The 22,898-nt window shown below is 48.4% G+C and overlaps 1 protein-coding gene and 1 long non-coding RNA gene across 5 annotated transcripts in view; one reads left to right on the forward strand and one right to left on the reverse strand.

Annotated features, from left to right (window-relative positions):
* Positions 1-19,902, forward strand: part of RALGAPA2 (Ral GTPase activating protein catalytic subunit alpha 2) — a 93,698-nt gene extending 73,796 nt beyond the window's left edge. For all 3 annotated transcript variants that reach the window (XM_036379483.1, XM_036379484.1, XM_054514174.1), the window contains 3 exons: positions 8,864-8,985; positions 15,906-15,944; positions 18,202-19,902. In XM_036379483.1, coding sequence (XP_036235376.1) covers positions 8,864-8,985; positions 15,906-15,910 — 127 coding nt within the window. In that variant the 3' untranslated portion in view covers positions 15,911-15,944; positions 18,202-19,902. The remainder of the gene's footprint in view (positions 1-8,863; positions 8,986-15,905; positions 15,945-18,201) is intronic.
* Positions 14,845-22,261, reverse strand: LOC118684567 (uncharacterized). Of its 2 annotated transcripts, none has more exons than XR_004979869.2 (4): positions 19,911-22,261; positions 18,664-19,566; positions 17,601-17,728; positions 14,845-17,240 (listed from the first exon to the last, which is right to left on the reverse strand). It is a non-coding gene; the product is annotated as an uncharacterized LOC118684567 (long non-coding RNA). The 2 variants fall into 2 exon arrangements; XR_004979870.1 differs by lacking the exon at positions 19,911-22,261 and having other exon boundaries at positions 18,664-19,073; positions 19,450-19,552.
* Positions 22,262-22,898: the final 637 nt, after the last annotated feature.

The raw sequence follows: 22,898 nt of genomic DNA on the forward strand, positions 1-22,898 counted from the left end.
TTATTATAAATGCTGACTTAATAATTTACTTTTGGGGATGCCGTTCGGCCGAGGCAGCCGGCAGTGAGTGCGTGCTGCTCTACCTGTTGTGGGCTGTCTGTTGGAAGGGTATGTTCATTTAATGGATTTTAAGCAACATTATTCAAAGATCAACAGAAGGCATTCTGTGTTATATGAATAAAAGATTTCCCCGTGCTCCTTGTTAACCCTACAATGACAGTCAGTGTCATTGAAGTGCAGCCACCTGGCAGGGTGCTCTGGCCTCAGCTGCTGCAGGGCCTGGCTGGAGACAGTGCCAGGTGTTGCTGTGCTGTGCCAGCCACTGGTCAGCATGGCCAGGGTGGCCAGAGGAACCTGCTGGGGGCACAGGTACAGCAGGGCACTAAAAACGGAGCCCTCACTGAGCCCTTGGTCAGCCCTGGGAGGTGTTTCTGTGCCACCCACAGCCCCGTGCCCAGGGCAGCCCATGCTCAGTCCCTGCTTTGGAATATCCACAGATGTGTCAGGTGATAATTTTAAACCTCTGTCCTCCTTACATTGGTTTTAGTTTAAAGCCGGGAAATCCCTGCTGTTTCTTGCTTGTCTTTCTCTGATTTGTTCTTCCTTCCTACCCTCTAACATCGAGCAATTTCCCAGCTTGTCTCACCACAGCAACAAGTCTGTTTCGTGTTAAGCATCTTGCAAATGGTGTCACTCATAATGGATGTGATAATAAGCCCCAGTTACTTGTCCCTGATTGTAATAAATGTAATATATAGACCTATAATAGACCTGAAACTGAGCCATTTAGTGTTAGACCCAGAAATAATGAAAAGGTCTGTAATAAACTAGAAGGGGCAAAATTACTTTGTGTAATTGTATTTTGTTCAGCTTGTAGCTGCCAGATCATCATACTCTTATCAAACTGACAGGGTTTGGTAACATTTAGTAGGTGATAAAATATATTTATAAATTGGAAAGACTTGTTCCTTAATGAGTGAGCTTTGACAGTCCATCAGTTATATCCAAGGCACAGAGGTGCCCCTTTCTGAGATGTCGTTCCACTGGCTGTGATTCAGTTAAAACTAAATTAATTGAGCTTCTTTTAGCAACAAATTCATTTGGCATGTGCATTTATATTCCATATAATTCCAGGAATCCCTCTATCTGTGTGCTGCTCAGCGAGGCTGGTCTCCTGAGCACACAAAGCCACCTTAGTGTCACTGCAGTTGTTCCACGGGGTGGGAATCACACCCCATGAATGGCAGCGCAAATAATTTTGTTCTAGACTGTATGTAAACAATTTTGTGGCATATTCTCATTTAGAAAGAGTCTGGCATTATCTCCCCTTCTCCTGTCTCTGGCAATTTAGGTTCAAAGCTGGGAATTGCAGAGGCTGGCACCTTCAGGTTCTGAATGGTTTGGAGTATGGCATTATCCCAGGAGATTCCCAGTTGTACCTTCACCTGGGTACTGCTGTGATGGAGCTTAACCTGTTCCTTGTCTCCAGGTGCACTGTGGAGCAGATCTCACATGGCATGTGAACTCTTCTAGTGACATTTCTGGCTTTAGAATATCCTTGTGTTTGGGGAGAGGAGTGGCAACAAGTGTAGGAATGTTAAATATACATTTAACATGGCTGTTAAACTGGAGACACTGCAAGTCTGTTTGTGTGCAATGTGCAATGACTAAGGCATAACAGCACCAGTTCAAAAACCTTTATAACCCTCTCTCTTTCACTTTTTTGGGCTTTTTTTTTTAACTATAAAATTTTAAGATATGAGTGAATACCAACAGCATTTTTTCATCAATAGATATAATTCATAAAATAAACTCACAAACCTTGTGGGCAAGTCCATGCCTTTCCTACATGTCTGGGCACAGGATAGGAAGGTGTAGCTGGCCCAGCATCCCCCTGCCAGCAGCTCCTCTTCATTTATGGTGGGAGAATCTCATTGCCCAGCTGTCCTGCCTGCACCACCTTGGGATCTGGAGTTTGGGTGGATCCCTGTGAGCTCCACCTGGATTTCACAGTGGAGATAGTGTGGATCCTGGCTGAGTGGCTCGCTGTGGTCCTTGCATGGCTTCTTGCTCTCCCCAGTGCCCTCAGGAGAGAGGAGCTCAGCATCACTGCTCTGGGGCACTGGGAAGGTGGCTTTCAATTAGACTGGGCAACTCCTGTCCCTTTATCTCTCAGGATTGAGGAGGGAACTGTATGGCTACTTTCAGAGAAAGTACATTTGGGGGGAATCATGCCCCACTAATTTGCTGGTGGAAAACCTTGTGCACAGGTGTCACAATACAGAACTCTTTCATAAGCAGCCTCTCAGTGGTTAGATCTCAGTGTGCCCTGCAGAATGAGTTACCAGTCAGGGCTCCTGCAGCTCTGAACTGGTAACAGGCCTTTATGTCATCATTGTAATTGAAATATTTTCATCCAAGCCGTGTTAGTACAGTGGTAAGCACGGAATGCAGTGGCCAACTGGACCTTGGATGAGCAGAGGGCTGGTTGCAAAATGTAGGGTGCCATGTTTTGAGCACAGTTATGTGTGGTTTGTCACCTCTGTAGCACACAAGGAACATGCTTAATGGGAACAAAGTTAATAAAGGGAATGAGGTGCAGGCCCAGCTTTTTTTTTCAACAGAGCAGGTACAAGCACAACTGGCTGGGAGGAGAGCCTTGCAGGGACTCTGGAAGAATTACAGAGCTTTGGGTAGGGATGAGCTCTGGTGCTGTCACAGTACAGAGTGGCATGGGAGCCGGGGGTGACCCGGTGTCCCTTTGCTCCAGCTGCAGAGCACTTGGTCTGTAATGGCTCGTGTGTCTGCTCCCGAGGGCTTCCCGCCTGCAGGAGTGCTTGGAAATTAAGATGAAAGCTTCTTTTCTGCCTTATTCATAATAAATGCAAGGTTCTCCCCTGAAGCACTTGGCATGACTAATGTGCCACATATTCTTGCTATCCCAGAGCGGTAGGCGACTGCTTCTGCCAGACCAGGTGCTCACAGCACACCTTGGGCCCCGCGCTGCCCAGCAGCATCAGGAGCCAGGCGCCACCGTGGTGGAGCTCCCCACAGACAAGCGTGAGCTGGAGCCTTTAGCCTCAGGGCACCTTCAGTATGGCTTTGCTGTTACACTGCTTGATTTCCTCAGAGATGCTCTGAAACCGTGTGAAACGTGTTCCTGTTGTTGTTGAGCTGCACTTTCCCCTTTAAAGCAATTACTGGCGACCGTCTGCGTGGGAGCCGTGTGCACTGGGAAATGCTCCCTGTGACTCCGAGCACTCACAGGTTCCCTGAGACCCACCTCCATCAGTCAGCACCAAGGTTCTTTGGTGATCTTTGTGATGGACCCAGGTCCTGCTGTGGGGAGGGAGGTGGCAGAGCTACAGGTACCATGCCAAGGTGCTGGGAAAACAAATGCTCCACAAATGAGGAATCCACTTGCAGACCTCTCCGTACCTGTGGGTCTCAGGGAGAGTCATGTCTCTTCCACACCAGGGTGTTCTGGGCTCCAGCCATCCTCCTCCAGCACAGAGGGCTGCCTGTCAGTGTGATTGGTGGCACAGCAGCAGAAAATTATGCCGCAGAGAGGATGAGCTCTTGGTTTTGGCAGCAGAGAATCGTCTGCCTGTTTTGGATAAGGAGGAGGAACAGCAGCCCTGGCACGGGCAGGCCCTGCTCCGCCAAGGGAGCCCTGACTGCCCCGGCTGCAGTGTGGACAGATGGCCGTGATGGGGGCTGGCCATGGGGACAGGGGCCCCACAGACCCCCTCGGTCACACAGCCTCTGCTCGCGCGCGTCTCATGTGTTACATGGACCGATTCAAGGCGGGCGTCACTGGAAAGTTTCCATCTCAGATGCTTTGGTTTATAAAAAGCACATAAGTCTGTGGTGGCTGAGAGGTACAGTTTGATTGCACCTGTTTAGTGAAGGATATATGTTACTAAAATTCCCCCAAAAGTTCTCGGTGAAATTCATGCGGTGGTGGTGGTCACTAGACCATAAATGATGGCGAGCCCAGCCAAGCAGATTGAGTTTCACACCAAGACTGCCTAACACCACATTTTAAAAGCACAGTAACTCCATCCTCCTCAGAGCTGGGGAGGACAATTAGGTGCAGAAAGGTCATCAGCCAACACATCTCTGCTAATCTCAGTTTTACGGTCCTGGCTTTAGTCTGCTTTGGTAAGTCCCAAACATTTATGTTCTTGTTCTTTTCCAAACCGCTGCCGCAGTGTCAGGAGCAAACCCTTTTTGTGAACCATGATACAATCAGGAGGAAACTGAAATAGATATTTCTTGCATTGAACAGTAAGTTCAAAGATTTTCTGCAGGTCTCTCTAATTGGATAAAGAAGGAATTGGCACTGTGGACATATATCCAGCCTTGATGTCCGATGGGCTGGAAAGAGCTGTCTCCCTCTATACTTTGAGCTTCTCCACTGGCCTGATGCCCCAAAAGCCCTTCTCTGGGTGGGCTGCACATCACAGATGGGAGTTGCAGCAGGTCCATGCCAGCAGGCCGCATTAGGGTCCCCCTGGAGCTGCAGGAACAGGCGTTGCAGCAAGTGCTCCCGTAGACCCTGGCGGTGTCCTGGGTGCCAGGCATGGCACTGGTGCCCTGTGGTGTTGGCACAACCTGTGGGCCATGGAGAGCAGCCAGGCATTTCTCCCCAGCCTGGGCACAAACCCACAAACACTCCTGTCTTTTATTTGCCCGCTGTGTTAGCAGAGCACACTGTTCTTTCCATGTATAGTGACAGTATATAAATGCTGCCAAAATGTTTTTATTTTCAAACAGTAGTGTGGGGCAGGATGGGGTGGCCATTACTATGAGCAGGAGTGAGGCCCTGAGAGTTTTGCTTGAGGTCAGCATGGAGTTCAGGTTAATAAGCAAAAGTTCTGTATTTTCAGGATCTGCTTGAGTCATCCTCTTTATATTCCCTTGTTTCTCAACAGGGCAGTTTGGTATGGTTTAGTGTTGTGTTTGTGTGCAGGGAGGGAAACAGTGGGAAGGTCCTGGCCCTGGGATGGCTCAGGTCACCTGCAGAACTCAGATTATGAGGACTTTGAAGGGTTTTCAAGGTCATTATGTTTTAAACTATGTGTCTGAAACTGGCTCTGTGTTGTAGAGGTTAAATGTGGAAGTGCTGCTGGTGCTGGCTGGTATCTCCCTCTCCAGTGAATTTTTGAGAGCTTCTGCCTTTTGTCTTCCTTTGCATCCTCCATCTGGAAGGATGTCCTGTGTGTTTCACTTTGCAGGTCATCCTGCTGCTACAATAGGATGTTGTGGTTTTTTGCAAATAGCTGATGTTTACATTTTAATATGCTTCAATGTGTGGTTGAAATGTTAAAATTATTGGTATGCTGATAAAAGACTACTAAAAGCTCATAATATTCAAATAATGAGATTTGATTGCTGTATTCAAATAGGACCTAAATTCCTGCTCTCTCACAGTTTTATATGTCAATATATATCAATAATTCACACCTTGTCATGGCTCTCAATGTCATTATTTCATACAAAATGAAAAAAAACCAAACCTGTTTGTGTCTGTCTAAAAGATTTTGCTCTGGAGTTTTGCCTTGGCAGAAGCAAAATGTAAAATAATGAAGCCATGGAGGGGTGGGTCAAATTGCCGTACATATTAAAAGAGGAGCTTTTGATCAGCTTCTTTGAGGGTCTGGTATAACTCCATTTATCTGCAGATCTCAGGGGACGCCCCCAGCCCCCAGATAATGGGGGACTTAGTTAATCAGGGCAGCCAGCTGTCCAGCTTTCCACCGGGGTAGGGTTCAAGCTCACAGCCCATCCTCTGCACCCAGGCCTGCTGCAGCAGTGGATTTGTGTGTTCCCTGCAGCGCTCCAGCCCTGGGGCTGCTCTAGGAAAGCCAGCCAGGCACTTGGGGCTCCCTCCCAGCTCTGCTCAGAGCTGGGGGGCTGCTGATCCATGGTTGCATTTGAAAACCAGTAGTTTGTGTGGCACTTGATCTAAATTCTGCTTGGTGTTGGGGGCACCTTGGTGACAGAGCTTGCAGTAGAGCTGTGACACAAAGGTCAGGTTAAAGAGGTTCAGAGTGAGGTTCTGATGTTTGTAACTCAGTGATATTTTTGTGGTTGGCTCTTAGGCTGAAGGCACAGCACATTTCTGTGGGGCAGCCCTGACAGAAGTATTGCTCCAGAGATTTTCAGGATAGACTCGTTCCTACAGGGCAATAAATAGGAAATCTTGTGATGCTTTTTTTACAGGACGGAGGTGTTTTCCAGAGGGTTTTTTTACAGCTTGTTCACGACGCCTCCACATTCAAATTCCTAAACTTCAGTAAAATTTCAGTTGACTCTTTCTTTTTTTTAATGAATCCCAACTGTTCTCCCAAATGTGCGTGAGACAGATATAGCAGGGAGTTTAATTTCACTCTGCTGCGGTCGCTTACCTCCCTTTTGATTAAGCTGTGAGCACAAACAAGCACGGGCACCCCGCTCGCTGCCCGTATGGCAGGAGCTGCCGTGCTCCCGCTGCTCCGGGGAGCCCAGGAGGGCTCGGGGAGCGCCAAGCCAAGGTGCCTGGTGGGTGGAGCTGGGCTGTGCAGGAGAGGCCTCGCTGCACTGGGGGTGTCTGCACCCACTGCTTCTGGCTTTTCAGCCTGCGGGAGAGGCGCTAAGCTGGGGTCTTCCTTGCGTGCCTCCAAAGCGCCGGTGGATCTGCAGGGCTCTCCCCATCTTGGAGTGTTCCTCCTCAGCTGCCTCTCCCGTAGCTGCTCAGCTGTTTGTCCGGGCGGTTTTTCCCAGTCTTTTGTGTGGTGAGCAGCATCCTCCAGCTCATCAACAGCATTTTACCAGGTGCAGAGCAAACCTGGGCAGTGTTTCCGTGCAGCATTTATCTGAAGCGGGCAGCCCCGTGTGAGCTGTGCCGAGCCGTTCAGGACCCAGCAGGGCATTATCAGGCAGAGCCTTTTCCCGGCTGGGGCCGAGCGATGAATCGAGCGCGCTGCCGGCCGGCCCGCAGGCTCAGGTGGCCGCTGTCCCCCGGTGTCGCCGAGCCCTTTCAGCGATTTGTCACGGCCGGCTCCGCTCCCGTTGCGGCAGCACGTGCCAGCTCCATGTCACAGGGGCTGCTGCCAGACGGGCGCGCAGCCCCCGACACCCCCGGCCAGCGCCCGCCCGGCCGGCAGCAACGCGCTCCGCACGGCCCTGGCAACAGCCCAGCGCCGAGGAATCAGCATCTCCATAATGAGGAGTGAATGGCATCCATCAGTCCCTTTAGAATTGGGCCCAGGCGTGTGCCTCCTCTCCGAGGAAGTTTGGCAGCCTATTCATTAACAAGAGTCATCAGGAGTTCAGCCCATAAAGGGGAGGCAGCCCCGCACGCTGCGGGCTGGCGCTGTCAGGAATGCGTTCTCTCCCCGGCTTCGGGCAAGGCAGGAAAACTGAGCAAATAACGCTGTCAGCAGGTGCAAACGCTGAAATGCTGGCTATTGATTTTCTTTATTTAGGCTTCCACGGGAAGTTTATAAGAAGATTTATCACATATCAATCGTCCTCTGCGAGCCTTAAATGCAAAATTCTTCCTTTCTTTCTCTTCCCTTTGTTGCCACCACGCCTGCAGGAACTCGCCGTGCAATGAGAAAGTGCTTTGCTTATTCCCTTCGAGGTCAACACTAGACCACTGTCTCCTGGCTTTAAGCACTGCTTTTCTCTGATTTTTTTTTAAATAGTGTTTCAGAGTGGTTTTGTTAATGTACTGCAAGTCACAAATGGCACTTCAATATTAATTAGTAATGCTTTTCAATTCTAAATACCCTCACCTGCATTCTGTTGTCACTGGTGTTATTCTCCTGCTCCTAATTTCTAAATTCAGCTTGGCCTTTGCTCCCACCGAACAGCCTTGCGGAGCTCGAGTGCATTTCCCCATAACAGAAACACAATGAGGCGCTGAAAACTTTTGTTTTCACTGAGGAAACGGAGAATGAGATGTCATCCTGGCTCCTGCGAGCCCTAATTCATAAAGTCATACATGAGGCTCTCCAGCCCATTGTAGGTTTGTCCCAGGCGTTATCCTGTTATTGGAAGTGTATGATTCACCTTCTGAGCAGACAGAAGCTGCACACAAAAGGGGAAGATTTGCTTTCTCCGCTGTGAAAGGCTGCCGCAAGCAGGGGTCCTATTAAGACAGCTGGAAAGTTGCTTCAGCTTGTTACGCTTGTAAGTTTTATTGGTGACTGGTTTTTGATTACACATTTGAATGCTGTGTGTTCCAGGTTGCCGAGTTTTAATTAAAAGGCAATAGTCTCGATGTTAGCTCGCTTTGTTGTCTGCATTATTCAGGCCATAATGCATGCAAGTTGTGGGCTGGGTTTGTCCACTGTGCATCATTTATTTGGGATACATAAGGTTGCACCTTCTAGCACCTGCCCTAAATACAACCGTCACGCTTTTGGAATTGGTTTATTGTGCTTAATTTCTTCCAAGAAGTCCAGTGATCAAATGAATGTGGGGGGAGGGGGGTGTATTCCTCTGTCCTGTACCTTTTTTTCTCCAATCTAGTTACTTTTCTGGTCATTGGAACGGGAATATTGAGTGCCAGGAGCTTCCCATAGTGCCACAGCCTGTCTGTGATGGTGGGTTTTGATCTGGGGCTTTGCTCCTGTACTTGGCAGCTCCCAGGTCACAGCTTCTTAGTCAGGAAGAGGTGTTATCCTGAATTTCCAGCCCTGAACGTATCCCCTCCTTGTTGCTCCCATCCAGAACCGTTGGGCAGTTCTGGTCTGGTTCCCTGCCCGTTCCAGCCCGGTCACTGTGGACGTGGGGCTGGGGGCTGGTGCTCGGGGATGCCGTGGGACAGCCTTGAGCTCTGCACACACCTTTCCTTAACGGGGCGTCGCAGCTACGAGGAGAGAGCTCTGTACCTCGAAGCCATCATCCAGAACCATAAAGAAGTGATGACGTTTGAGGATTTCGCCGCTCAGGTCTTCTCTCCCTCTCCCAGCTACTCCCTCGGCGGAACTGGTGAGTTCTGTGCATTAGTCTTCTCTGTAGCCCAAAGAAGCACTTGAGCAGCAGATGTACACCTGTTTTTTGTAGATAAATGCTTGCAAATTTAAGGCGACTATTCTTCCTCTGAATCAACTAATGAATATCAAAAGGAATGATGACATTCATTTTAATTTGTTTTGCATCAGAGCTATTCACACTGCTCCTTTCTTCAGCTATCCTGTTAACCTCCAACTCCAGCAAGGTTAATGAACTTTCTCGCAGTGATGGGCTCGGGCTCATTCAGGACTCCGGGTTCTTGCTGAGCTGGGAATATGTTGTTCAAAAGTGAGGCCTGAATTGGGGCTCACTTATCAGAAATAGTTCCTCACAGGGGAAGCTGCTGTTAATGCTAAATGGGGATTATGCTGCTGAGCTACCAGGGTCAGGGATTAATGCACAAGAAGCGCAGGATCGGGGTGCTGTTAGGGAATCGCAGCGGCGTGCGGGATGCAGGCATGGAGCGCGCTGCAGGCTGCCCTGCAGCACCTGGCCTGGAGCCTCTGCAGGGTTTGCTGTGGGGGTGTGAGGGGGGTGTGTGGTGTCTGTGTGTGTGTGTGTGTGTGCATGCACATCAGTGCTCATCAGTCATCTGCCTGCTGAGAGGTGACAGCAGTGTGCTGAACTCGGGGAATTTACTCCTCATGTGCCTTGTGGAGGGTTAGGTTAGTGTGCAGTCACAATCGCTGTCCAGCTGGTTTGATTAAGTTTAAGTGAACCTCTCCTGAAAGGGAGCTTTAGCTCTGAAATGCACATTTCTAGTGCCTTCAAAATGTGGTTTTTTCCAGCATCCAGAATGTATCTGGTCACCATGTGCTGGACTCTCAAACAAAGATTCCTTAATCTGTCGTTGACACTCCTAGGGTGACACTGGCACTTTCTCATCATTCCCTGCTTCTCTTTTGGATTGCTGAATAGATTACTTCCAACCTGTATAAACGTTGCAGGACATCTGCTCTATTTCTCTTTAGCCTGACTTGTTAGCAGATATCTTCCATCTAAACTGAAACACTGAAGGAAGAAATTAAATTTGCTCACATAAATCACTTAGGAATAAAACCAGCCGTGCAGCATTGTCTGGCATTGCTGGCTCCAATCCTGGCGTGCTTGGAGCTTTGTGAGGAGATAAGAGGCCTGTGCTGGCCGGGCAGTGGTGGCCAGGAGCAGCAGGCAGAAGGCTTTGGAGATAAGCACTGGCAGGAGGGGGGAGGAAGCCGGGGCCATTTACATAATCGCACCTCTTCGTCCTGGAGAGGCGTCAGGGAACATGGGATGGATCTATTGATCTCTGCTGAACTGGAATACTAAACAACGCTAGGAAAGCTTATAACTTAAAGCTTTGATTAATGTTTCCTACATTAAAAAGTAGAACAGCTGTGCATTAAATTCTTTTATACACTCTGCCAAAAGTCTGAGACAAAAAAATCACCCATTTCAATAGGAGCGCGGGCGCGTGCCCAGGGCTGGTTGTTAGCACTTGAATCATTTATCTGTGGACGTATCAGCGAATAGAAATGTAGATATAGTGATCTGGTTTTGCTCTGTGCATAGCTGTGATTCATTTTCATGTTGTTCTTAGCACATGGTGTTGTGTCACATGTGGTTTGACAGGGCAGACCTCTCCGCAGCCCCACTTTCTGAGGGATAAGTTGTGTATGCCAAAAAAAAAATAGTAGCTGTACTCCAGTAGCTGAGGATTTCAGAACACTGTTAAATCAGGAGTACCTGGGTATGATTTCATTATTTTAATTGCTTTTAAGTGCAAAGCCTCCCCCAGTCAGGTCCCAATTTTCAGACTTCTGAACCTTGGAATTAATTTCCCGCTCATGAACTGGAGGCCGGCCGTGACTTCTGGTGTCAGAATCTCCGCTTCAGAGAGTCTCCTCACATTACCTGCTGATTCTCCTGCATATTTAGTCAGTGATGAGCAGGGGCAGTGTCAGCTGTGGCCATGGGGATGTGTTTTCCATCAGATGCTCCTCAGCAGTCAGCAGGGAGGCTGGATGCAGTCCCGGCAGCTCCGCTGTTCCCCAGCCAGGCCTGCTCCAGGCATAGATCCACCTGTCCTGCACCTGCAGGAATCACCTGTCTGCCACTTTGGAATACAGGAGACATTTTTCTATTCTGAAACAGAAAAAAGGAGTCAGGGAGCAGTTAATCAAAAGAAGCACTTTTATCTGAAGGAGTGGTCAGGCACTGGCACAGGCTGCCCAGGGAGGCACTGGGTTCCCCGTATTTGGAAGTGTTCAGGAGGTGTCAGGAGATGATCTCGGGGTGATGATGGTGGTACTGGGTTGGCCACTGGACTTGTTGATCTCTTCCAGCCTTGATGATTCTGTGGGATGTATGGAGCTGGCACAGGTGGCAGTACAAGCCAGCTGGTACTGCTGATTCTGCTGAGCATAAACTGTTCAGGTAAATTTAAGATTAATTCTCATCTGACCTGATTCTTGTAATGCCCTTCAGGTGTGATGCTGTCAGTGCTGCAAATGCATGTGTGCAGCAGAGAAGGGTCAGGGAGTAAGGGTGCTGCTTATCACAGTGCAGTGTTCTCAGGAGTTACCCCAGCATAGGGAGAAATCAAACACAGCTCTCAGTGACATACTGGGGTATTGCTGACTGAGATACTCTTGGAAGTGGATGTTTTTGTGTTTTCTGATGCTGCCCCTGAGGATGCATCCCCAGACTCACATGGGATGTGCTTTTCCTGCCCTGGCTTAGTCTCCCTGTCACCAGTCTTGCAGGTGCTGCATTTTCTGCATGGAAATTGTCCAGTTGATGTCCTTTGCTGTTTTGAGGAGCAGAGCCTTAAACTCCCGGTATGGATTACAGATATCCCTGATACCTTCAGCGTTGAAAGTGCAGCTTCATTGGCAGAATGGCCATCCCCAAACTCATGCAGGGGATGTGCAGATTAGGAACAAAAGCTGGGAATACGGCCCTTTGTTGTTAAACTGGTGCATTACATGCTGTATTTTAATTAGGCAGGGTTTGAGAGGCAGCCCAGGAAATCCTCCATAATCCAACACTATTGAATTATTCTCATTCTTTCCCTTTGCAGATTTCTCTCCTTTTAGTGGACAGGCTTTAAGCTGCTGCTCTTGCTCTCTCAGCCAAAACCAGAAATAATTATCGAACAAAATACTTGTGTGTGCTGTAAAAAAATTGGTGAAGCTGAAGTGGGCAGAGCAGCACCTCGACTTCATCTGCCTCTGTGGCTCCTTGGGGCTTTGGTCTGTTTTAGTGTAAGATCAGCAGCCAGAAGCACGGTGTTAACCTTTGGAGGTATATTCCAGGAGAACTCTGCAGTCATAGCTTTCCCCCACAAGGATCCTGTCCGAGGGGTTTGTGCTGGCCAGGGCAGGTTCCTGCGTCCCAGGGACCCCCCTAGCGGAGCGCTGCCGGCGCCTCAGGGGTTAATGGGAACGGGCACACTTGACTGCTGAGAGGACTGATCTAATCACTGCCATATCCAAGTGCATCTGTTCACCATGAGGTCATTCTTGTGCATGCTAATGACTTGGAAAATAAAGCACAATGCTCAGCGTTATCAGGGAGGATATAGTGTAAATCTTGGTTTTTTTAGTTGCTAATGGGTAGTGTGGAATGGGCAGAGAAAGCATCTTGGATTCTCCAGCTTAATGTTTTTAAAGAATCCTTTTCAGTAGATCATCAGAAGAACTGTGCTGGAAAACTTGGACATGTGGTATCTGTTGATAAATGGATTCTTAAATGAATATTATGGCATTGCCCAAGCGCAACACTTGAGTCGAGGAACTATTGAGGTTTTCAGCATTCCCTGGTTTTAAAGCCCTGGGAGCTGTGCCTGCTGATTTACATAAAACCGAGATTTTGCAGCCTTTTTGTTGCAAAGGTGACACATGCTTTCCTTTTGTCTCTGGACTTTTACATGCGTAAAGTTCTTGTAGAAAATATTTGAATGCACAGCAAACAAGATCTGGCTTATTTTAAACCACTTTTTGTTCAGTGCTGAGCTTTATCTTTCCCACTTTAAAGCAAAAGGATTACTTGAATTGGACATGCAGATTTAAAATAGATTTTTGACAGAAACAAAACCAAACCCAGAGTAATTCTTGTTTCAAACAGGACTGATGCTTTTTGTAACAGTAATTGAGCTAAGGATTCATTTTGCTTTAGCTTGGTTTTTCTGGGGTTTTTATACTACTTCAGGGGTTTTGTTATTTTGTCTTTTTCCTTTTTCCTTGAAGCTCTGTAGGGTGTTTTTTCAGATCTGTGTCCCTGTTCTGTGTGTATATATATATATATATATATATATATATATATATGTAGTATTTTTGCCTGTTTTCCTGGGAATTTTAAAAACAGACACATCTGAAACTGAGTAGCTGTGTCCTGGTATCAGAGCACGTGCAGTGTGTGCCAGGGGTTGGGTTTAATCCGTGTGTCAGCACTGCCTGAAACTGAACAATTTGTTTGTAATATATGGGATTTAGGAAACTCCTGACTGTCCTGGTTACTGGCAGAACAGGGAATTGCTGCTAGCATGGAGCATGGGTGAGGTCTGCTGGGTGTGGTGCTCAGCAGGTGGGGTGGGACACTGTGCAGCTGCCATGGTGTGGTGCAGGTTGTCCAGGCAGTGAACAAAGAGGAAAAGCAGAAGAGCCAGGACAGTTATCACAAGAGGCAGGACTCAAGGGCTCTCTGTTCTTCCTCCTTTCCTGTGAGGACTATTCAGGATGAGGCACGGGAACCTGTCTGGCTTCCCCATCTGTTTAATCCAGGTAGTTCCTCATCCTCAGCAGAGTGGAGCCTGCCACAGCTGGGCTGCCCTTGGGAAGTTCCTGCAGTGCACCAGCAGATGTGGGAGCTGCTCCTTGCCTTTGTGCTCTTGCCTATCAGTGCTCTGCCCATCATTTTCCTGCCCTTTTGGTAAGGCTGCTGCCTTAGTGTCCCCATGAGGGTCAGGAATGGTCTGGCATTAAGCAGGGCAGGGTCACAGGTACCACAAATTGCTGGGGGCAGCAGCTCTGTCCCCCTCCAGCTCCCAGGCTGATTGATGCAGTGTATGCCCAGGAGCCCAGATCCCTGCAGAGCCCTAAGGAAGTGGCTGCCTGCCCAGTGTGCTGGGGCTGTCCCTCGTGCCCCCACTGAGGGTGGACAGTCCAAACCTGTCCCTCGAGGCTGGGCAGGTGCTGGGACTGCTGCCCCCTCAAGCCTGATGTTCCCCTCGGGATCTCCAACAGTGCAGGGGGGCGTGAGAGCCACATCAGGGTTCTCAGCCTGGCCCCCTGCCTTTTCCGTGTAATTAATTGGCTCAGAGGGTGCTCCCCCAGCTTCGCTCTCCAGGAGAGGAGGTGCTGAGGGAGGGTTTATCCTAGCAATCAGTGCTGGGATGGGCAGAAATATGAGCTTGATGGGCCGTCTCTTCTGCCCAGTGACAGCTCCAGCTGCTCGAGCTGTCAGCTCGAAGAAGGCTCCAGGCAATGTGGCCCATTTGCATTTTCCCTCTGCACTGAGGCTCTGGCAGAGACCTGCAGCAGAGGCAGGGCAGAAACGGGGCAGAGCTGTCCTGCAGCCTTGTGCTGAGGGCTTGGGCTGCCCACATAACACCCACATTACCCTCAGCACTTGGGGTCCCCCTGCCTGAGGCTGAGCCTTGCAAAACTAATCAGCAGCTGCTCCAACTCGAGAGTAATTGTGTCACTTACAGCTTTCCAGGGCACTGGAGGAAGTGTGTGGCTTTGATTAACCCAGCTTCAGTTACCCATGGGTTTTTCTACACAGGCTCAGGATGCTGCTTACAGTGTACTTGGAGCCTGTCTTTGGGAGTTGGAAGCAGGAACACTGTGCAGATTTATGACAACAATTCTCTCTGGAATTTTATTACCTTTGCGTTTACTAGGAAAGAAAACAAAGATTTCCACAGACCTGTCCTGGCTGAAAGGTTAATAGGGGGCTGGAACAGTTCACAGCCCATGTGAAAACTTCATAGTTCTTCTCAAGTACCAATCTTCAGCATCCTTACAAGTCATGGTCTTACCCACCCTTGCTTTCAGGGGTGTTCAGCTGCTTCATGAGCAGCAGATAAAATGCCATTCCTAGAGCTCATGCCCTGGGGAAGGAACCAGGTTTATTCTATGGACTGGATTTAAGATGCAATATACCATGTCTCTCTGGCTTCCTGCAAGGTAACCTTGCATTTAAAGTGCCATCATCTATATTCTAATTCAGTTTTTAATCCCTCCTGCAAGAAATGTATTTTAAAAGCTTAATGCTCTCTAAGCAGCCTCAGCTGTGAGAGGCCCTCCACATTGTGTGTGTGTGTCTTGTCTGAGTGCAGGTGTATGACTGCTCATGGACAGGTTTTATGCATTCAAGGACTTCCTCTTCTGGCACAGGATCACTCTGCTCCTCACTTCTACAGCCACTTTTAACCTGGCTATAGCATCAGACATTTAGGTCTCCATGAAGCCTCAAATTTTAGCCAGTTTCAAATGGTGTGACCAGCTACAGTGCTGGACGTGGAGCTGAGGCATGAAGGAGCTGCACACCACCATACCACAGCAGCAGCTTTGACAGAAGATGAAGCACAATGAATATTCATTCCAATCTTTGCCAACATTCCCTCCCTTGGCTGTTCAAGTCCTCAGACCCCAGGAGAAAGTGGCATGGGTGTGTTTTTCTGCAGGTCCCTGAGGGTAGCTCCCCTTCCTGCCTTTAGCAGGTGTGCTGTGTCAAGTTGATGCAAACACAGCAGTCTGCATCAACTGCAAACACAGTTAGTACAGGACCAGCACCCTGTGGTGCTGGTCCTGTACAAACATGGTTTTGTTCCCCCCTTTGGTCCTGCACTGACATGGTTTTGTTCCCCCATTTTGGTCCTGCACTGACATGGTTTTGTTCTCTCCCTTTAGATTAGAGTGTTAATGCTCTTGGTACAGTAACAGCCACAGGTAAGAGCTTCCCGCAGGCCCCTCTGCTGCTGCTGCAGTTCATCAGTAACAGCTCTCCTTGCCCTCCTCCTCCCTTGCTGCCTCTGCTCCATGCTCAGCTCTATCTCCTGTGCTCCATGCTCAGCTCACACCTCCTCTGCTCTGCCTCCCATGCTCTGTGTTCACCTCGTACCTCCCAAACTCTGCATGCAGTTCTGCCTCCTCTGCTCTGCACTCGCCTCCTGCGCTCCGCACGTGGTTCTGCCTCTAGGGTGCAGTTCTGCCTCCTACAAACAACACAATAATGCCTCCTGTACATTAATGCCCACAATATGTGTACAGTAATGCCTCCCACTATCTATGAACAGTACAAACTCTGTACGTGCCAGGTAATGCGTCCCGTGATCCACACGCGCTAATACATCCCGCGATACACGCCTGGTAATTATTTTTTACTTCTAAGCTGCTTCAGCTTGTCCATTTGGAGAAAACTATTATTTTGACCATCTGCCATTCTGCCTCACTGCAGGAATGTCAAGCACAACACCTCCCTCGAAGCCCTTCCCTCCCCCACGCTTTTCTCCCCAGCCAATAGCACCACAGGTTTTGTTTTAATCCAAAGTTGACAGCTCTCCATTTTTCACAGAAAATGCCTTTACAGGATAAGTCACACTTTCCACCTTTTTAAAATGTGCTATTTCCCCTCAGTCACTTTTCTCAAAGAACCAATCTGGTAAGTAAGGGCTGTCTTTGAGATGCAAACGCAGGGCTGCAGGCAGGCTGAGGGGGTTCACACTTCGGGCTGTGCTGCTGCTGTTCCACTCCTGCTTTCAGTCACTCAAACACCCAGAGCTGCTCAAGCAGAAGCACAGGTTACACCTCACCTTGGAAGTGCAGCCCAGAGCCAGGGCTCTGAGTCTTTGTCCTCAGACAGCAGCTGAGGGCTCATCCTGCAGCCACACTGACCTGTGGCCATGTACCCATCTGTCCTGCAAGCACAGTGCCCTGCTCACCTGTACCTGAGGACCAGCTCAGCCATGGGCACCTTCACCCAAGGCCCTGCTGCGTTTTGGGGCGTTTTGTGCACGTTTGAGATTTACCTGGGCTAGGAAGGTGAAGGGAGCAATGAAGAGCTGTGGTCTGGCCAGGCACAGCTGAGAATGGAGTCAGTTGTTGCACTGGAAGTAGGTCTATGTTTCAAAACACAACCATCCCTCAGGAGGTTCAGAGGGAGTGCCAATGGTGCCAGCCTTTAGAGAGGTTCAGAACATTCCTGTGTGCTCCCTGCCTGGCTCCAAGGCTGTTCCTCCCTCCTACCTGTAATAAAAAAACTTGTGTTTACACTTCGGGAGAGAATTGCAACGTGGTTTAAAAAATACTGTTTCCTTAGGGAGCTGATGAAACCTGTTCCCCCTGGGAAATGCCTTGGGACAGGCCGAGCCCTCAGGAGCAGGGCAGGGTGTGTCCCTCACAGAAGCTGCACCTGGGTTTGTTCATTAGTGTCTCCTTTAATGACCATGTGCTCACCTGTTCCCCCTCAGCCAGCCTGGGCAGGCCTGGCCTCCAGGGAATAACCAACAGGTGACTCCACTCAACAACAAAGCATAACCCCCCCATACCCACAGCCCCCCAAGACCCTTCCCCAGTGGTGACCATAAGCACCAGTAACAGGGGTACCTGTTATGTAGTGGAAGAAATTGTGATTCTTTAGGATTTTTCCAGAGGTTAAGGCACCTTCCTTAGGTGAATTCTGAATGGAGAATTCTGTGCCAGCCCTCACACTGGGAATGCTCGTTTCCAGCTCTCTGTAACAGGCCAAACACACAAGAACAGTTTAATGACACACAGCAAAAAACAGTCTTGTATCACCCACACAGAACTATTTTATGTTGAAGCTTCAAGTGGGCAGGACAGGACCTTCCCACCTCCCTCCCATGGGGCTGTTGGGGCGCTGAGAGCCATCAGGGGCTGCAGGGGCCGAGCAGACCAAAAGGGGGTGATGCAGGGGGGCTCAGTGCTCACCTGGACACCCGTGGCCTCTCAGGGCTCCTCACTTCTGGGAGCTGGCAAAAAGCAATCCCTGGTTTCTCTGGAAGTGCAGCATGGCAGTTCTTCAGCTGCCTACAGCAAATTCCTCCTCTGGAGGTCAAGTTCACCTGAGTGACCCCAGGAGAGGCTGGGAAGAGGCCAGGGGAGGGGCTGTGCTGTGCCATGTGGTTATTCTGAGGACTCAGCTGTTTTTCCTGACTGGGTTTTCCTTGCCTGCTCTGTTTTCCAGGCTGCCTCACCACAAGTGCAAGCGCTGACCTCGCTGACACCGCTGGCGTCGAGCTGGTGGAGCTGCCCTTGCTGCCTCCAGGAGCAGGGTCTCTGGGAAGCTCTGCCAGCACCCTCAGCAAGGTGTCCACCTGAGGTGTCCACCTGAGACCCTGGACAACAAAGCTGTGGCTGGGGCAGCCCACAGCACCTGAGCACAGATCAGAATGGGCAGTCTGGGTGAATACGTCTTGAAGGGGCAGGGTGAGGGGTTTGCTCTGTGAAACGGCCCTTCCCCAGTCTGGTCAGACGTGGCTGGGGATTGGATGTCACCTGTGTCCCCATCACCACTGCACTGGCACCAGGTGAGCAAGGGTCCCAAGCCCCTGGGTGCAGGTGCTGCAGCCAGAGGTGAACCAGCACTGAAACTAGTTATTTAATGTACCCTTAGAGCATTGCTTTTGTCATTCCAGGCAGCACTGACCTGTGCATTAGGGAATTTCTTCTAAAGAGGTTTTCCTGTGACTGGCCAGGTAGCAGAGGTTCCCTGCTGGAGCACAGGTGGATGAGGGAGGAGCTCTCCAGTTGGTGCTGTCCCACTGTGGGAGTGCTGTGGCCTTTCTGTGCTGTGTGCAATGGCTCTGCACTGGAACTGCTCCCTAGAGAAACAAAAATATAAGCAAATCCCTTTTAGAAGAACAAAAGCCACACTCCTGCCATGACCCCTTCCCAGCACAGTGTGAACAACTGGGTAACCTCCTCACCTTGTCTCCAGCCAGAGTACAACACAGCTGAAGGCTTCTGAGGACTTGGGGTGTCCTCCTGGCACCTGCTGTAGTGAGCAGAGCTCGTGTTGGCAGTAGCTGATCTGTTTTGGTTTACACGTGTCATAGGCTGACGGGGTGAAAATTGTTATAGTTCAATCCCAGGTATTTTAAAGCAACAGGAATCTGAGATCCAGCAGCCACAGAGCCCTGTCCTGATGCCGCTTGGTTGCTCCTGGGCACACACACACACGCACACCTCCCAACAGAATGGGAGCTGCTTTAAGCAAAGGGAATTGCATTTTTTGGGAAATGTGCCGTTGGGCCCCCATCTGTTTTTGCACTTACACTTGGTGTTACAGCCATCTGTCTGTCTGACCATCTGAGTGCCAGCACCTGGCCAGAGGCCACGCTGTGCCTGTGGGGCACATTCCAGCCATGGCCAGTGATGCCAGTGTGCTCTGTGCCTGAGGGGCAGCAACTCAGCCTTGGTGACAGGAACTCACCTGGTGCAGCAGCTGGAAGGAGCCTCTGTCACTGAGGGCTTGAACAACTGGTTTGATTTTCTGCCTCAACCCACAGTTGGGTTTTGCTTTCTGTTGATTTTCTGTCAGTGAAGGAACCTAGAAAATAAAACGTGTATTTTAATTTATTTTACATTCAGGGCCGGACAGGCAAGGCTGTCTGGCACTTAGTTATCCAATAGCTGGTCTGAAACAATTTCAAAGGCATCCTTCTGAGTAAGGAGCCCTTTCTCCTTAGAGCAATATGTACCTCTACTTCAGGGAAGAATTAAGACATCACTGAAAATCATGTTTTCCTGATGTCAAAAAACTATTAATTTGTATAAACTCCGCTGTGGTTTTGCACCCTGAACTGGATGACAAAGCCACTTTGTTACCCCTCACAAAATGAACAAATCTTTGCTCACAATAAAATTTCTCCCCAGAGCAATAAAAGGCAGTACCTGTGTGGTGCGTGTGGCGGCGGGTGGGAAGTGCTGGGGCTGGAACTCGACGACACTGGTGGTGCTGCTGCGGTGCCATGGGTGTGCAGGGCTGGCTCCCAGGGACAGGGACAGTCCCTGCTGGATGTGGGTTCTGTCCCTCTCTGCAGGAACAGCTGCCAGGTGTGGAGCAGGCAGTGGTGCTCCCAGACCGGAGGGCTCTTGAGGAGTTCACGCTGTGACTGGCACAGGGGCACCCACGCTCGTGCCCTGCAGACCCCACATGGCAGCAGTGCCCTGCTGCCAGCCCAGCCCTGCCCACGGTGCCAAGCACAGAAACAGACTTTTGGGGTCCCCAGAAGCCACTGTCCATAACCTGCTTCCCTGCAATATCTCATGGCCCAACTAAAACCAGTTTTTAGTGGTGATTTTGTACTCTACAGTGACATTCCTTAAGCAAATGCAGGGGGCTGCACTCAGCCATAACAATGTCTGAAAAGACAAAGGAAATCTCCCTCTGCTGAAGAGCCACAGCAAAGTCCACTCCTAAATTGCTTTCAGGTGCTCTAAGCAGAAATGGAGAGTGAATCCAGCTGGCCCCAGATAAAGCTCCCTTTGCAGAAGTAACTGCACACACTAACGAGCTGTTGGGAACCCAGCTCCCACCCACCTGTCCCGAGGAGGATTCCAGGCCCAGCACCACCACCCTCGAGGGAGTGGAGAGCAGGCTGGGCTGGCTGCTCTGTGCACTCAGGGCTGTGCTGGCAGCACTCTGAGCCAGATGTGCCTCTCACCAGGGCTGGCACCCTGGCAGCAGCCAGAGCAGGGCAGGCTCTGGCTGGAGGGCATGTGGCTCTGCACAGCCTGGCACTGGCACCCAGGGGGCTGGGGACACAGGCAGGACAAAGCCACAGCCTGGCACTGGCACCCAGGGGGCTGGGGGCACTGGGGACACAGGCAGGACACAGCCACAGCCAAGGGCTACAGTGGCACTGGCAGAGCCAGCCCAGCATGGGGCAGGAACACGGGCCCAAGGCACCCCCAGCTCCACACCGATGGCAGCAGCTGCAAAAATGGCATTAAAATAATCTACTAAGTTAAATAATATATGGACTAGATTATACTTACCATGGAGTCCCAGAATGGATTGTGTTGGAAAGGAACTTCAGTTCATCTCATTCCACCCTTACCATGGGCAGGGACACTTCCCACTATCCCAGGTTGCTCCAAGCCCTGTCCAACCTGCCTTGGAACACTTCCAGGGATAGGGCAGCCACAGCTTCTCTGGGCAACCTGTGTCAGGGCCACCCCAGCCTCACAGCCAAGAATTTCCTCTCAATATCCCCTCTAGTTATACCTTCCTCCAGCTTTAGAAGGATGCCTAACATTTTTTACAAACATTTGTATAGGTATTATCTTATTCCTACACCTATTAAGAAGCTCTCTTTAACTATAGAAAATATATTAGGGATCTCATCCTATGTTCTACATATTGTATGCTACAGTATTTCAAAATATAAATCTAATATTTGATGTTATGCATGTCTTTATGCTTCTATTAGCTTGGGTATATGTTATAAATACACACAGATACAATATATATATTATTACATTAAGGAAAATATATGCAATCTGTCATCTATAATTGAGGTATAATACAAGATATAGAATGTGATATGCATTATATATTATACAATATATCATATATGCATATATTTTATACTATTAATACATAATAATAATAGTAATCATAATAATAATAGTAATAATTTTATCCTATTATTACCTGCTAATATAGTCAATAAATATTGACTATAAAGGTAATAATCTTATTCAAAATTTGGTTTAGGTTACCTATACAACATATTACCTTTCCATTATACATGTGTGTCTAAATATGCACACATCCCTGGGATATATTTCAGCTGTATGTACATATCATGACAAAAACTGTAACATTACATTGCTAACTGTAATACTGTGTGCAAATACATGCAGTATGCTTTTCTTTAAAATGTATATAAGAAAATCATATAAATCATATCAGCAATGTATGGATTCTATATAACATGATATAATGAACATGTAATATTTGGCACATTCATGATGTGCATCATGGAGTATTCAGTGCACTGTATAGATACAACAGCAGTATTTCAGACCATGATTCACATGTATGTATAGTGGATATGCCAGGTGTGCACACCTACACCCTGTCCTCCACAGCACACAAATCCTGGCTGCAGAGCTGACAAAACCTCCTGTCAGACCAGAGTGTTTCATTACATCAACATTGGTAATGTATCAGTAATTATGTATAATGCATAGATGATATTATATACTGTAGATAATATATTTAATATGCATTGTCTAAGTGGCAATATATAACAGACATATATTAGTATCTATTGTATAATATAATATAATATAATATAATATAATATAATATAATATAATATAATATAGTATAGTAATATAATATAATATAATAAATATGCATTGATATAATACATGTAATATATTATTACATTTATATATATAGTAATATATTACTACATGTAATATATTATTATATTACCTACATATTACCTATTATTACCTATTACATTACCTGTGTTATTACCTACATATTCGGAAGTTTACTTATATAAACCATCTATATTGAATATACTACTATAAAAGGAAAATATTTTTTACATTTATTTTATCACAGAATCCTAGAATAGGATTTCCTTTAGGTTGGAAAGGCATAATAAAGCTCATCTAATTCTACCCTTGCCATGGGCAGGGACACCTTCCACTATCCCAGGTTGCTCCAAGCCCCATCCAACCTGGCCTTGGACACTTCCAAGGATCCAGGGGCAAATGCAAAATATAATTTATTCTGTGTAATAAATTCTGATTTTCTTCTGTGTGTGTGTAACTAAACCAAAACCTCCCAGCTCAGACACCCCCAACTGTATATAATTTTCCTCACATTATGTCATTGAACTGGTAATTCACTATAGG

The sequence above is a fragment of the Molothrus ater genome, chromosome 3 (genome assembly GCF_012460135.2).
Source record: "Molothrus ater isolate BHLD 08-10-18 breed brown headed cowbird chromosome 3, BPBGC_Mater_1.1, whole genome shotgun sequence".
Taxonomy (NCBI): domain Eukaryota; kingdom Metazoa; phylum Chordata; class Aves; order Passeriformes; family Icteridae; genus Molothrus; species Molothrus ater.